This window comes from Coregonus lavaretus, assembly GCF_964263955.1.
Source record: "Coregonus lavaretus genome assembly, contig: HAP1_SCAFFOLD_1746, whole genome shotgun sequence".
Lineage (NCBI taxonomy): Eukaryota > Metazoa > Chordata > Actinopteri > Salmoniformes > Salmonidae > Coregonus > Coregonus lavaretus.
This window is the reverse complement of record NW_028156407.1, coordinates 25,500-40,488: the sequence shown is the minus strand read 5'-3', so window position 1 is coordinate 40,488 and position 14,989 is coordinate 25,500. Positions and strand designations below refer to the sequence as shown.

Below are 14,989 nucleotides of genomic sequence, written 5' to 3'. Positions count from 1 at the left end.
AGGCATACCGACGGTTAGACATGCAGACAGACAGGCAGACTGACAGGCAGACGGACGGGCAGACAGACATACAGGCAGACAAAAAGACAGGCAAACAGGCAGACAGACAGACGGACAGGCAGACGGACAGGCAGGCAGGCAGGCAGACAGACAGACTGACGGACAGACAGACAGACAGACAGACAGGCAGACAGGCATACAGACGGACAGACAGGCAGACGGACAGACAGGCAGACAGGCAGACAGACGGACAGGCAGACGGACAGACGGACAGACACAAACACACACATTCATTTTCTGATTATGAAATGTTCTCATGACAGATGCTGAGTGTGAGGTTCCAGAGGTTCCATCCACTTCCCCACCCAAGGAGGACCTGACAACCACACCGGCCCCTGCTCCCCAGGAGTCCCAGTCCCGTAAACGCCCACTCATAGTCAGGGTGTTACACGCTCTCTCCAGAGCCATCTCCAAACCATTCACAGGAGCTTCTGGGAAGAAGAATTAGCCAAATGCCTGATTTTATTAATATGATATTTTAATCAGAGCCTTTATTTAATAAAACATTACTGCATTGATTTCTGTCTATAGTAGTCTTCATGTATGTGCAAGATAACGGTAAAGTACTTCAAACCACATAGTCAAAAGTATTCATAGTGAAGTACCGTTTATGATTATTGATTGTGGAAATACACATAATACAGAAAAGTTGTTGTCACATATAAAGACAGACATAAAGGAGAACTCCGTAGACCAGTCACATTCTCAAGCCATAACTAAATCCATGAATGGATCTCCTATAAGATGACAGGAGAACATTTGTAACACTTTCTATGAAGCCTATATCTATAATGCATACACTCAAGTCATTTACATTTTACATTTTAGTCATTTAGCAGAAGCTCTTATCCAGAGCGACTTACAGTTAGTGAGTGCATACATTTTTTTTTTCATACTGTCATACACTCATAATGACTTAACTGAGTTAAGTGTTAAGTAAAGTGCAGTTATAAACACATAATGAGGGCTTATTATGTATTTCTTGCAATAAAAAAAGAAAAATGCTACTAGTTTATTAAATATTCATGACTGCTATTGCACGGCTAATGTCCACACTTCTGTACAATAGGGGGCAGTAATGCACCATAACGTTGGATGCCAACTGCCTATAAACCCCACTGAAGAAGAAAAAGCTACTCATGTAATGCATGCTGGAAAGCAGACAAAACTAATGATTTGCAAGAGATCTAAACACGATTTATAAGCTACTGAACAACAAGTCCAAGAAATCATTGCTAACCGCGTTTGCACTTTGAACAGATTTCTCGACAATAATAATGGAAGATGTGACTGGGGCTCAGCTCATTGCAGAGGCACTAAAAGCTCAGGTGAAGTGTGTGCAATATATATAAAACAGTGTTATACTGTGTAACCGTGTTGCTAATAATATATTAGTCACTGATCATGTCCTTGGCAGTGAGAATGTAACACTATGAGTTGTGAAAGTGTGCCATAGGTCATTGCACTGGTATAGCTAACTATTAATATTGTTGTAGAAAAACATTTAGATGTTTATGTGGAATAGTATATGTTAACACCCTTGTTGATGCATGCCAATGTGTGTGTCAATGCAAAGAAAATCTAAACTACATTGTAACAATTCATATACAATTCAGTATGAAAATGTATGCACTCACTAACTGTAAATCGCTCTGGATAAGAGCGTCTGCTAAATGACTAAAAATGTTTAAAAAAAGGTAAATATACTGTATCTACATGTAACTCTCTACAGAATGTAGAATATATGTTTGGAATAGTTGGTGTTCCAGTCATTGAAGTAGCTAAGGCAGCTCAAGCCTCAGGAATCAAGTATGTGGGAATGCGCAATGAACAAGCCATAAGCCACCTTTTTATTACTAAACCAGCTCTCCCCAAATCATGTGATATTAACTACCCGTACATAGACTACAGGAGCGTGTAGTGTGTGAGGGTCAGTTTCATAGCTTTTTTGCATTGCTAATTATGTCTGCCTGTCTGTCTGACCCTTTGTGTGTCTGTCTGCCTGTCTTCCTGTCTGTCCCTCTGTCTGTCTGTTCCTCTCCAGTCCAGGTGCGTGTCTGGTTGTGTCTGGACCGGGACTCATCCATGCACTTGGTGGAATGGCCAACGCTAACATGAACTGCTGGTATGCTAGAACTCCACAAACAGAAGACCCTACTACTCATGTTCAGTGGTCCTTTCAAAAGAAGGGATGCTATCCGCACACTGCAAAAAATGATCTGAGGACTCCAAACTATCTCAGATTGTCAGTTGATGTCATTGTGTGATACCTCTCTCTCTGTAGGCCTGTGATTGTTATTGGAGGCTCCTCCGATCAAAACCAAGAGACCACTGGGGCGTTTCAAGAGTTTCCACAGGTACCGATTGAACCATGATATTTATGACTTTTGAACATTAGGGGGTTGTTTCCCAGGACACAGATTAAGCCTAGTCATGGCCTAAAAAGCAAACTCAATAGAGAATCTCTGTCTGGGAAACTGGCCCTAGCAGTTTAATTGCTGAAAGAGGAAATAATTTGTTATTTGTGGTCCTCTTTCTCTGTCAGGTGGAGGCATGCAGATTGTACAGTAAGTTCTCTGCTAGGTCTAGCAGTCTGGATATGATCTCCTCAGTGGTAGAGAAGGTATACAGTCTACTCTGACTCCCTCTGTGTAGTCCTCTTCATATCATTTGGTATCACCTGCAATTGTCTTTTTTCTGACCTCTAATTTTCCAGCTTAGCAAGGTACCTTAACTGCTTCATAAGAGCACAGCACAGCCTTAATTGATCTGAATTTAAGGGTGTTTGGTATGTCTAAGGCAGCACGCACTAGCATGTATGGACGTCCAGGTGCTGTATACGTAGACATATATGGGGACATGGTCAATGCTAAATTGGACAGGAGCAGAGCCAGGTTAGTGGCCATCACTGTCTTTCATCCATTTAAAATGTATACTAATGTGTTACTGTTGAATATGTATACCTCTGAATTCACATCACCGTAGTCATTTTTATTTTATCTTGTTATACCTTTTAACGTCTGAAGTGAACCAGAAATTAAATTACTTAGAAAATATAGCACTATATCAAAATATTCTCATCAGAGAATAGCAATAAGCCTCGATAGACCTTCATGGTTTATTTACATATGCAATAAAGTTGCTAGGTAACATGTTTAATGTTTGACCTATTATTTATTATTTCCTTTGTCAGAGAGGTGCCCTGTAGTCCACCTCCTCCTGTGAGTATGGCTGACCATATGGTGATCACAGAAGCACTGGCGGTCCTGAAAGGAGCCAAACGGACTTTACTCATCATTGGCAAAGGTAGGCATTGCTTTTTTAATAGCCAGATAATCTGGGGGAAACAGAACTAAAATCTTGCATAATTGCGTCAGATACTTGGATAAGGTCTGGGGAGATGTTAAGAGAAAGATACTAACGCCACTTGCGAACTCTCCACCCCCCTAAACGGAAACTCTCTGCAAGTTTCCGGCAAGTTTATGGGCCAAATGTCCCCTCCCGTTCTGAAATTGAAAAGATGCGAGCACCTGCGAAATCGGGATTTGTCCAAATGATTAGTGGTGAAAAATCAGCGTACCGGAACAAAGTTGTCACATCCCATTCTGTTGACAGACGCTACTTCCAGTTATGTTACGTGCGTCTGTCCAAGAGAGATCAATAGCCAGCTGAGACGCACTGTAACACATATAGCACTGTACCACGGTTCAGTTGAAAACTGGGCCACGTTCAGTCGACAAATGTTGTTGACATGATTTCTCATTCTACCTGTCTGAGAGGCACGTTCGTTCTACATGCTATATTTCTATCTGAACGTTGCACAACGTTTTGCTCAGCTGAATGCATCCCAGTTGTGAAGACCAGTCTGTTGAAATCCGTGTGGCAGTGCCCTCTGTCTGTGTCCCTCTGCAGGTCTCTTCCTATCCTCCTCCTCCTCTCTTCCTATCCTCCTCCTCCTCTCTTCCTCCTCCTCCTCCTCTTCCTATCCTCCTGGTTCTATGGTCTTGGTGGGGACTGCAGAGCTCTGCTCCAGTCTGATGTTGTGGTCCTACTTGGTGCCAGACTCAACTGGATCCTGCACTTTGGCCTTCCCCCCAGGTTTGACACCCAAGTAAAGGTCATCCAGCTAGGTCAAAGGTCACCAGTAGGGTTTCTTTTTTTTCCTTCTTTTTTTCGGATTCCAGATTTTCTGCTTATTCCGTTCTGATTTCTGGAATCTTCCAACAGGGATTTCTGGGAATTTGGGGAAAGTAACTGTAATTTTGCAACCCTAGTCACAGGTCATTTCATAGTGAACTACATTTCATTGTAACCAGGTATAAAGGTATTTGACTCAGTCTATTGGATTTAGTCTATCAATTATATAGCTTCTCTATAAGTCTTTGTGGTCTCTCCAAATAATGTCATGGCTGTCTTAGTGCTGTACAGTACATCTATATTTAAGCAATAAGGCCCGAGGGGGTGTGGTTTATGGCCAATATACCACGTCTAGGGGCTGTTCTTAAGCACGATGCAACGCAGAGTGCCTCGACGATACAGCCCTTAGCCGTGGTATATTGGCCCTATACCACAAACCCCAGAGGTGCCTTATTGCTATTATAAACTGGTTACCAACATAATTCGAACAGTCAAAATAAATTTCAAATCAAATCAAATCAAATTTTATTGGCCACATGCGCCGTAATACAACAGGTGCAGACATTACAGTGAAATGCTTACTTACAGCCCTTAACCAACAGTGCATTTATTTTAAACAAAAAAGTAAAAATAAAACAACAACAAAAAAAGTGTTGAGAAAAAAAGAGCAGAAGTAAAATAAAATAACAGTAGGGAGGCTATATATACAGGGGGGTACCGGTGCAGAGTCAATGTGCGGGGGCACCGGCTAGTTGAGGTAGTTGAAGTAATATGTACATGTGGGTAGAGTTAAAGTGACTATGCATAAATAATTAACAGAGTAGCAGCAGCGTAAAAGGATGGGGTGGGGGGGCAGTGCAAATAGTCCGGGTAGCCATGATTAGCTGTTCAGGAGTCTTAAGGCTTGGGGGTAGAAGCTGTTGAGAAGTCTTTTGGACCTAGACTTGGCACTCCGGTACCGCTTGCCGTGCGGTAGCAGAGAGAACAGTCTATGACTAGGGTGGCTGGAGTCTTTGACAATTTTGAGGGCCTTCCTCTGACACCGCCTGGTATAGAGGTCCTGGATGGCAGGAAACTTGGCCCCAGTAATGTACTGGGCCGTACACACTACCCTCTGTAGTGCCTTGCGGTCGGAGGCCAAGCAGTTGCCATACCAGGCGGTGATGCAACCAGTCAGGATGCTCTCGATGGTGCAGCTGTATAATTTTTTGAGGATCTGAGGACCCATGCCAAATCTTTTCAATCTCCTGAGGGGGAATAGGCTTTGTCGTGCCCTCTTCACGACTGTCTTGGTGTGTTTGGACCATGATAGTTCGTTGGTGATGTGGACACCAAGGAACTTGAAGCTCTCAACCTGTTCCACTACAGCCCCGTCGATGAGAATGGGGGCGTGCTCAGTCCTCTTTTTTTTCCTGTAGTCCACAATCATCTCCTTTGTCTTGGTCACGTTGAGGGAGAGGTTGTTATCCTGGCACAACACGGCCAGGTCTCTGACCTCCTCCCTCAACGTGACCCATGTTATACGGTCAGATATACCACAGCTTTCAGCCAATCAGCATTCAGGGCTCGAGTCACCCGGTTTATAAAAGGGAACGTGTGTGTGTCAGCCTTAGCATTATGTGGTGGTGCCTGGTTATTTCTGTTGTGTTTAGCTTGAGGTTTGGCCACTCCTCCAGCTGCTGTTACATGTGTCACGCACGGCGCTCTTCCTGTCGTGTCGTTGCTGGTATGTTGTAGTAACGTTCCACATACGTTATTTATGTCAAGGTCAATGTCAAGGTTGATCTGTGTGCTGAGGAGATGGGGAACAACGTGCAACCTGCTGCTGCTCTCCTGGGGGACATCAATACTATTGTCAAGCAGGTAACACAACACAGTCCTGGGGGACTGGAGATCCTGGTTTGAATCCAGGCTCTGTCGTAGCCGGCCGCGACCGGGAGACCCATGGGGCGGCGCACAATTGGACCAGCGTCGCCTAGGGTAGTGGAGGGAATGGCCGGCTCAGTTTGTAGAGCATGGTGTTTGCAACGCCAGGGTTGTGGGTTCGATTCCCACGGGGGGTATGAAAAAAAAAAGTTACGTATGCACTACCTGTAAGTCGCTCTGGATAAGAGCGTCTGCTAAATGACTTAAACATGTTAAATGTAGAGGGCCCCGTAAACAGTTCCACAAACGTCAGCATGAGTGCGCTGACTGTGGAAGCACTAATCACTGGACCAAAGCTCACTGTCAGATGCACCAGCTGTGCGTCAAGTGCTTTTCTCCGGGCCACATGAGCTTTGACTGTAGTGAGGCTGGGCAGCGACAGAACCCTGGATGTGGACAGACTGGCAGGTCTCAGGAAAACTAGAAAGCCTCCGTTCTGAGGAGGGCAATGTGGGGCATTCTTATTTTTCCTCCACTGATGATGATATCCAATCTGTTTATTCTTACTTTTGTGAGTCAGTACCCAAGAACAACACAGTCATTTTTCAGAACACAATGAGAATTAATCAGAAAGACAGTTTGTTTTACACCACTGTGCTAGTACAGGATAAAGTTGAGCTGAAGGGGATGTTAGATAGTGGGTCCATGGCTACTACTCTGCGCGCAGATATTGTACCTCGGTTGAGGGAGGCAGGAGTGGTAGAGGGGAACTTTCTAGCTCCTTCAGACATTATCCTGGTGGATTGTGGTGGGAACAAACTAGCCCAGTGGGCATGTGTGACTTAAAAATGCAACTTTATGGCTTCTGTTATGTAGTCCCAGTGCTTATTGTTGATGGGCAGGTTGATGAACTCATTGTGGGAACTAATGTGTTGAAGTCTCTGATTAGACAGTGAGTTTCTATGTGCTCACGCAGGTGCCCGAGAGCTGTGGCTGCACCAAGGGCTAAGCTATTGTGTGTTGTCTCTTCGTGTACAGGTATGTCATTTATTTTGTCAGAATTATGTTGTATATCATTTTACTTGTATTGTATAGTGTGTTGTTAGGCACGGAATGTGTGCATGCAGCACCTGTTCTCTTTTGCCTGACCTTCAACTAGCAAGGTGCCCGAGAGCTGTGGCTGCACCAAGAGCTAACATATTGTGTGTTGTCTCTTCGTGTGCAGGTCGAATAAAAATTATCCAACCATCAGAATTCCAGTTGTGGCAGTGTCCTAATTACGTGACCTGCCGACTGGTCAGCTCAAGCCGACCGCCGGAGCTGTGCATGTGGATGAGGTGCACGACCTGCGCATGTGAATTTGTTGATGGCTTACTGTAAGTGAATATATACTGTAAACAGTAAAAGTGAATGTAGCATATTCATTAGATACAGGTATTCGTGCTTATTTGTATGTTTTGGATGAATTTGTTTATTGCATTAATTTTTTGGGGTATTTAAATGCACTAAATTACATTGTATTTTAGTGCTCTGTTGAGCCATGGAAGATTCTCAAATCCATAAGACGTGTTATGCTGGGGATTTTAGTGTGGGTAGAGGGAGGGGTGTCCTTCCATTTACACCAATTGTACAGTCAGCTCCTGGGAGTAGAGCGTTTGCTAGTCCTGAGTTTGCAAGCACTGGGAGGGGTAGGCTGTTTGTTCCACCTGACCAGGGTATCCCACCTCTGTCTTTTGAAGTACCATCATCCACAGTACTCGGTGATAATGGGATGCCTCCGAGTCAGCTTAGTGACCTTATTAAGCAGATTTGTTCAGAGATAGGAGAATCTATCAGAGCGAGTTTACTGCAGCCTGGGGTTTCAAGTCTTTCTCCTGCCCGTCCCCCTCACCAACCCCAGCAGTTTCCCCTGCCTGAGCAGTGTGGGTCAACCTTTATTGATGCGTCCAAGCTGAATCTGGTTGTGAAGTCAGATGTTAGTGCTCCACCTCTTTTTAGGGGTGATGGCTCAGATAAGTACTCTGTCCTGGAGTGGGAGGAGTTAATGGAAGTCTACCTAGAGAAGAGGGGTTACACTGGGTCTGGGAATGTTGGGGAGGTGATGTCTAGGCTCATGGGGAGGGCACGGGATGTGACCAAAGTCTGGAAGCGTAACAACCTTGTTGTCACAGATGTTAAGGCGGTGTTCAGTGTTTTCAAGCAACACTTTGGGGATACTGTCTGCTCAGGTATGCCATTAGCTGATTTCTATTCAATCAAACCATAAGCTAATGAGGGTCCAATAGATTTCTGGATTAGGCTTAACAAAGCTGCAGAGGCAGCCGAACAGTACCTTGTGAGTGAGGGCAGGACCTTACCCAATCAGTGCTCAGAGTTGGCAGTCATGTTTGTACGCAACTGTCCTGATAAAGAGTTGGCCCAAGTGTTCAAGAGCAAACCCATTCGTGACTGGACAGCCAGTGAGGTACAGGATCGGTTGGATGAACTGTTAAGGGAACGTAAAGCATGTAGAACACAACTTTCACAGCAGGTTGCTGCTGTTTTTGACTGCCCTCAGGAGGGAGTGGGTCCTGTGAAAAGACCTAATGTGTCATCTTTTTCTCAATGTGGCCGTGAACCAGACCTGGCACCATCTGTATCTGAGGGTGGGACATTAAAGAAAGTTTTGACTTTGTTAGAGAAGGCTCTGGTCAGCAATACTCAGTCTGTGAGTGGTGCAGTGGTCTAAGGCACAACATCGCAGTGCTAGCTGTGCCACTAGAGATCCTGGTTCGAATCCAGGCTCTGTCGTAGCCGGCCGCGACCGGGAGACCCATGGGGCGGCGCACAATTGGACCAGCGTCGTGGAGGGAATGGACAGCTCAGTTCGTAGAGCATGGTGTTTGCAACGCCAGGGTTGTGGGTTTGATTCCCACGGGGGGTATGAAATTTTTTTATAACGTAAGTCGCTCTGGATAAGAGCGTCTGCTAAATGAGGGCAATGTGGGGCATTCTTATTTTTCCTCCACTGATGATGATATCCAATCTGTTTATTCTTACTTTTGTGAGTCAGTACCCAAGAACAACACAGTCATTTTTCAGAACACAATCAGAATGACAGTTTGTTTTACACCACTGTGCTAGTACAGGATAAAGTTGAGCTGAAGGGGATGTTAGATAGTGGGTCCATGGATACTACTCTGCGCGCAGATATTGTTCCTCGGTTGAGGGAGGCAGGAGTGGTAGAGGGGAACTTTCTAGCTCCTTCAGACATCATCCTGGTGGGTTGTGGTGGGAACAAACTAGCCCAGTGGACATGTGTGACTTAAAAATTCAACTTTATGGCTTCTGTTATGTAGTCCCAGTGCTTATTGTTGATGGGCAGGTTGATGAACTCATTGTGGGAACTAATGTGTTGAAGTCTCTGGTTAGACAGTTCAAATCAAATGACAGCTACTGGCGGGTGGCGGGTACACCAGGTTCCTCTAGCCAGTGTGATGTCAAATCTGGAGAGATGGAGAGGAGACTCCATCCCAGATAAAGTGGGCACCATTAAGTTGAAGATAGCAGTAACGCTCCAACCCATGAGTGAGCATCTGGTGTGGGGCCGCCTACCGCCAAAGACAAAACTCTCTGTGGGCAGTACTGTTGTTGTCGAGCCCAGCACGTCTCGTTGTGTGAATCGACACATACTAGTGGGGAGAGTAGTTACGCCTCTGTGGGGGGATGGATGGCTCCCTGTGAAGATTGTGAATCCAACAACATCGGCAGTTACCCTGAGACGAAATGCTAAAGTGGCGGATGTGTACCCTTGCATTGCATTGGAGTATTTTAATGATGTCAAGCAGCAAGCAGCTCATCAGAATGTGGCAAAGGCTCAATGTGACAGATCACATGGCAGTCTGACAGCTAAGAGTTCAGTTGGTGGCAGTGTAGATAATGGCAACAGTACACTGAGGAATCTTGGACTTCAAGGCCTGTCTGTTGAGGAGTGTCCAGTTTCACAGTTCTGGAAAGATAAACTTGTCAACTTAATTGGGAAGTATGACACAGTGTTCTCTAGACATAGCCTAGATTGTGGCGAGGCAAAGGAGTTCTGCCTTCGCATACGGCTGACTGATGACCGCCCATTTCGATGACCTTATCGTAGGCTGTCTCCAGCTCATTACCAAAAACTCAGGGAAACACTGGATGATATGGAGGAAAAGGAAATCGTCAGAAAATCCAGCAGCGAGTATGCCTCATCATTGGTGCTGGTATGGAAAAAGAATGGGGACTTGCGCCTATGTACTGACTTCAGGTGGTTAAATGCCCGCACAGTAAAGGATGCTCATCCCCTGCCTCATCAGGCTGATGTACTGGCCGCGCTGGGAGGTAATGCCTTCTTCAGCACAATGGATTTGACGTCAGGGTATTACAACGTGCCACTGCATGAAGAGGACAAGAAATACACTGCCTTTTCCTCCCCTTTAGGTCTGCACGAGTACAATCGGTTACCTCAGGGCCTCTGCAACAGCCCGGCTACTTTTATGAGAATGATGCTGACCATCTTTGGTGACCAAAACGTTCTAAGTCTCCTTTGTTACTTGGATGATCTGATGGTTTTTGCTAAGACGGAGGAAGAGAGTCTGCAGAGACTTGAGATGGTTTTTCAGCGGTTGCAGGCGCACAACCTTAAACTGTCTCCGTCTAAGTGCAAGTTTCTGAGGAGGTCTGTAAAGTTTTTGGGCCACATCATTTCTCAGGAGGGTGTAGCCACTGACCCTGCTAAAGTTCAAACCATTTTGAATGTGACTGAGAGTGAAGCTGAGAGTGAAGCTGATGGTGTCACACCGTCTCCTATCAAAATAGGTTCTTTCCTTGGTATGGTAGTATACTATTAGCACTACATTGAGAATTGTTCCATGGTTGCTAGGCCATTGTTTCAGCTAACTACAGGTCAGAAGAAGCCTAGGAGAGGCAAGGGTAGGAAGAGGCCTGGTCCCCCTCGCAGGCTCACTGCTGCAGACTGGACTGCCGAATGTCGACTCGCTTTTGAAGCTTTGAAATCAGCACTAGTTGACCAGGCACTGCTGGTTCATCCAGATTTTTCTCAGCCATTTCTACTTTCCGTGGATGCATCTACTAGTGTTTTGGGAGCTGTACTATCACAAGTGCAAGATGGGAAGGACATAGCCAGGCCGATAGCTTTTGCTAGTAAATCTCTTAATCATGCACAATCCAAGTATCCTGCTCACCGGCTGGAATTTCTAGCCATGAAATGGGCCATTCATGATAAATTCAGCCATTGGCTGCGAGGGCATAAGTTTACTGTGTGGACCGACAACGATCCACTCAAATATATTCTTACAAAGCCGAGACGATGCATGCGAGCAGAGATGGGTTGCAAAGCTGGCACCCTTTGAGTGGCGCAGTGGTCTAAGGCACTGCATCGCAGTGCTAGCTGTGCCACTAGAGATTCTGGTTCGAATCCAGGCTCTGTCGTAGCCGGCTGCGACCGGGAGACCCATGGGGCGCCGCACAATTGGCCCAGCGTTGTCCAGGGTAGGGGAGGGAATGGCCGGCAGGGATGTTGCTCAGTTGGTAGAGCATGGCGTTTGCAACGCCAGGGTTGTGGGTTCGATTCCCACGGGGGGCCAGTATGAAAAATAAAAATGATGTATGCACTCACTAACTGTAAGTCGCTCTGGATAAGAGCGTCTGCTAAATGACTAAAAATGTAAAATAAAAATGATATCCAGTACATACAGTGGGGAGAACAAGTATTTGATACACTGCCGATTTTGCAGGTTTTCCTACTTACAAAGCATGTAGAGGTCTGTAATTTTTATCATACATACACTTCAACTGTGAGAGACGGAATGTAAAACAAAAATCCAGAAAATCACATTGTATGATTTTTAAGTAATTAATTTGCATTTTATTGCATGACATAAGTATTTGATACATCAGAAAAGCAGAACTTATTATTTGGTACAGAAACCTTTGTTTGCAATTACAGAGATCATACGTTTCCTGTAGGTCGTGACCAGGTTTGCAGCAGGGATTTTGGCCCACTCCTCCATACAGACCTTCTCCAGATCCTTCAGGTTTCGGGGCTGAGATCCCCAAAGCCTACAAGAATTCTGATAGTGAAACTCCACTCAGCTGGGATGGTGCTGTGCCTGATGTTGTTAACTTGGTTGAAGATGCTTTGTCAGTCTGGTCTGTGACAATCTACCAGGATTCTGATCAGTCGTCTGACACTACTAGTGTTGAGTCGGAAATTGAAAGTGTGCTGGCTCCGGATATGCTGATCTGTAGTACTCCCCAACCTGAGGTTAGACCTTTGAGCACGGTTGGTGCTGTCCGTGACATTCCTGCTAGGTTTTTGGGTGAGGGTGTTCGGACTAGACTAGGTAGATTTATTAATCCAGTGAATAGGCTAATCCAAACTATGTCTACACAGGAAATGAAACAATTCTTGGTTTCTCAGTGACGGTAGGATATTGCCTACCTTTTCTTTGTTGTGTGTATGTGGTAATCTAAGTGGGTCTTAGAGTGATTTGTGGGTTTGTCTAATATTTTTGACAATTCATGTAACTTTGTGTGTAGTTCATCAGCATAAAATGTATTTGGCATTTTTTGTATAGGGTTGAATAAGGGATTAGCTACCTCTTATTTTTCCTAATCCTTCACGGGATAGCTTTCCAGCTGATCGACCATTTGTGGGTCTAGAATTAAGGGACTACACTGGGTTACTCTGTCGCCCTGTGGGTGTGGAATGTTTTTTTTCTTTCTTTGCTTTGTTACCTTCGAGGTTATGTGTTTTGTTTTGTGTTTATAATATAGTGTAAAACAGTAGGGGTGAATGTAGTAGTGTGATGTTGTTCCCCTAGATTATGCACCAAATTGCACACAAGGACCTTTCAACTAGGCCAGGTCAAGAGGGGATGTTAATAAGTTCATAATAATAATAATAATAATATTAATTCAATGTGGTTTTTATTTAATTACAGCTGCATAGCTAATGTAATTTTTTGGTGTACAAACATTTTTATATATCTATATTGTAAATACACCTAATTGTAAAAGTTGTGTATATTTTGGTTTGGTCCATCGCGGGTTATCTGTATTTATGTACCCTCTTATTGTTCTCTTTTGCCTGTCCTTCAACTAGCAAGGTATGTTGTCCTTGGCGCCGTAATTTGTCAATATAAAACTGTGGTAAAGTTACACAAAGTGCTGTTACGCAACTATAGGTTTTGTTACAATGTGGACAATATAAAGATTTATGTTAACAACTTTCACCAAGCTCGCTAATTTGGGTACCTATTGTAACTCGGGAGTATTTGGGTCAGTGTTTGAGTGAGTTTCTATGTGCACACGCAGGTGCCCGAGAGCTGTGGCTGCACCAAGGGCTAACCTATTGTGTGTTGTCTCTTCGTGTACAGGTATGTCATTTATTTTGTCAGAATTATGTTGAATATCATTTTACTTGTATTGTATAGTGTGTTGTTAGGCACTGAATGTGTGCATCCAGCACCTGTTCTCTTTTGCCTGACCTTCAACTAGCAAGATGCCCGAGAGCTGTGGCTGCACCAAGGGCTAACATCATTTTTTTGTCTCTTCGTGTGCAGGTCGAATAAAAATTATCCAACCATCAGAATTCCAGTTGTGGCAGTGTCCTAATTAAAAGTACACAACGCAGAACGAACCACGCTGCATATGCATAATGATGTAGTAAACAACATCGCTCTGCGTGGGAACTTTTGGTGGGGGGGAAGTAGACTTTATAAGTCTCCATGGTGGGTAAAGACCATCACTTCGTTGTCTTGTTGGGAATAGTAATAATTTGTGACAGTACGCATTGTATTAGTCTAACGGTTGTTTTTAATTTAGTTTCTCACATTAAACAGACATTTGAGAAGGATTTGAGAAGCGAATTGCTTGCAGTTGTACCTATGACACACAGACACACTAAAGCTGTACAGTGTAGTTAGAAAAGACAGTTTACATTATTTGCAGATGTGTTCCCTTTTATTTACAAATCGAAAAATGTAACATTTGAAATGAATGTGGCAGAACAGTTAAGCATAGAGTTCCTGTGGGAGTCTTCTCCTTCAGTCTTTTTGCCTCCTATGCCTCGTTTCCTATTAGATGGGATTTTCCCAATGCCAAGTTCACCTGAGACAGCCACTATCCAGTGTCATGTGTTGCTGAATTACAGATCTCGCTATCCCAATGTCGCTGCTGTCCATGGTGCTGAAATATCCAATCTCGGCTATTTGCATACATAGGACCATCCACACTTGACACCACACACACAAGTTAATGCTAATATCACACACACTTTTGAACATTGCACAACCTGCAACAAGACACTGAAACAGCACTTAATTTCAAGTTTGTTTGTTTCTGAATAAAGATGCGAAGAATGAAATCAATGTGTGGAAGGAGATTGGACAATGTATAGGCATTCCCTATAGCTATATTTGACTGGAGCATGATCAGATTGCTTTGTTTCAGCCAGAATGGAAATTTGGTCTGAGAAACTATGCCCATTATAGCATGACTATTTCAGACAGAATTCACTTAATATTGTCTGTAAAAATATAAATAAGGCAATGTTTATATGACCCCCTTTCAAACATTCACATATTTATCATTTTCTTGCAGATATACAGTACATTCAGAAAGTATTCATACCCCTTAACTTATTCCACATGTTGTTTTCTTACAGCCTGAATTCAAAATGGATTCAATTATAATATTTTCTCTCACGCAGCTACATACAATACCCCATAATGACAAAGTGAAAACACGTTTTTGAAATTTTTGCAAATGTATTGGAAATGAAATACAGAAATATCTCATTTATATAAGTATTCACACCCCTGAGTCGATTAAAGCTGTGTCTTTCTGGGTAAGTCTCCAAGAGCTTTGCACAACTGGATTGTAAAATATA

The 14,989-nt window shown here is 44.0% G+C and overlaps 1 protein-coding gene across 1 annotated transcript; it reads left to right on the top strand.

Annotated features, from left to right (window-relative positions):
* Positions 1 to 1,337: 1,337 nt before the first annotated feature.
* On the top strand, positions 1,338 to 6,060 carry LOC311126394 (2-hydroxyacyl-CoA lyase 1-like; the record flags this gene model as incomplete). The annotated part of the gene is made up of 9 exons (XM_084200400.1): positions 1,338 to 1,388; positions 1,793 to 1,891; positions 2,121 to 2,185; positions 2,345 to 2,417; positions 2,606 to 2,683; positions 2,860 to 2,954; positions 3,254 to 3,362; positions 4,085 to 4,186; positions 5,977 to 6,060. Coding segments are annotated over 9 exons (756 nt in total), but the record flags the coding sequence as incomplete, so codon positions are not given.
* Between the last annotated feature and the right edge of the window lie 8,929 nt (positions 6,061 to 14,989).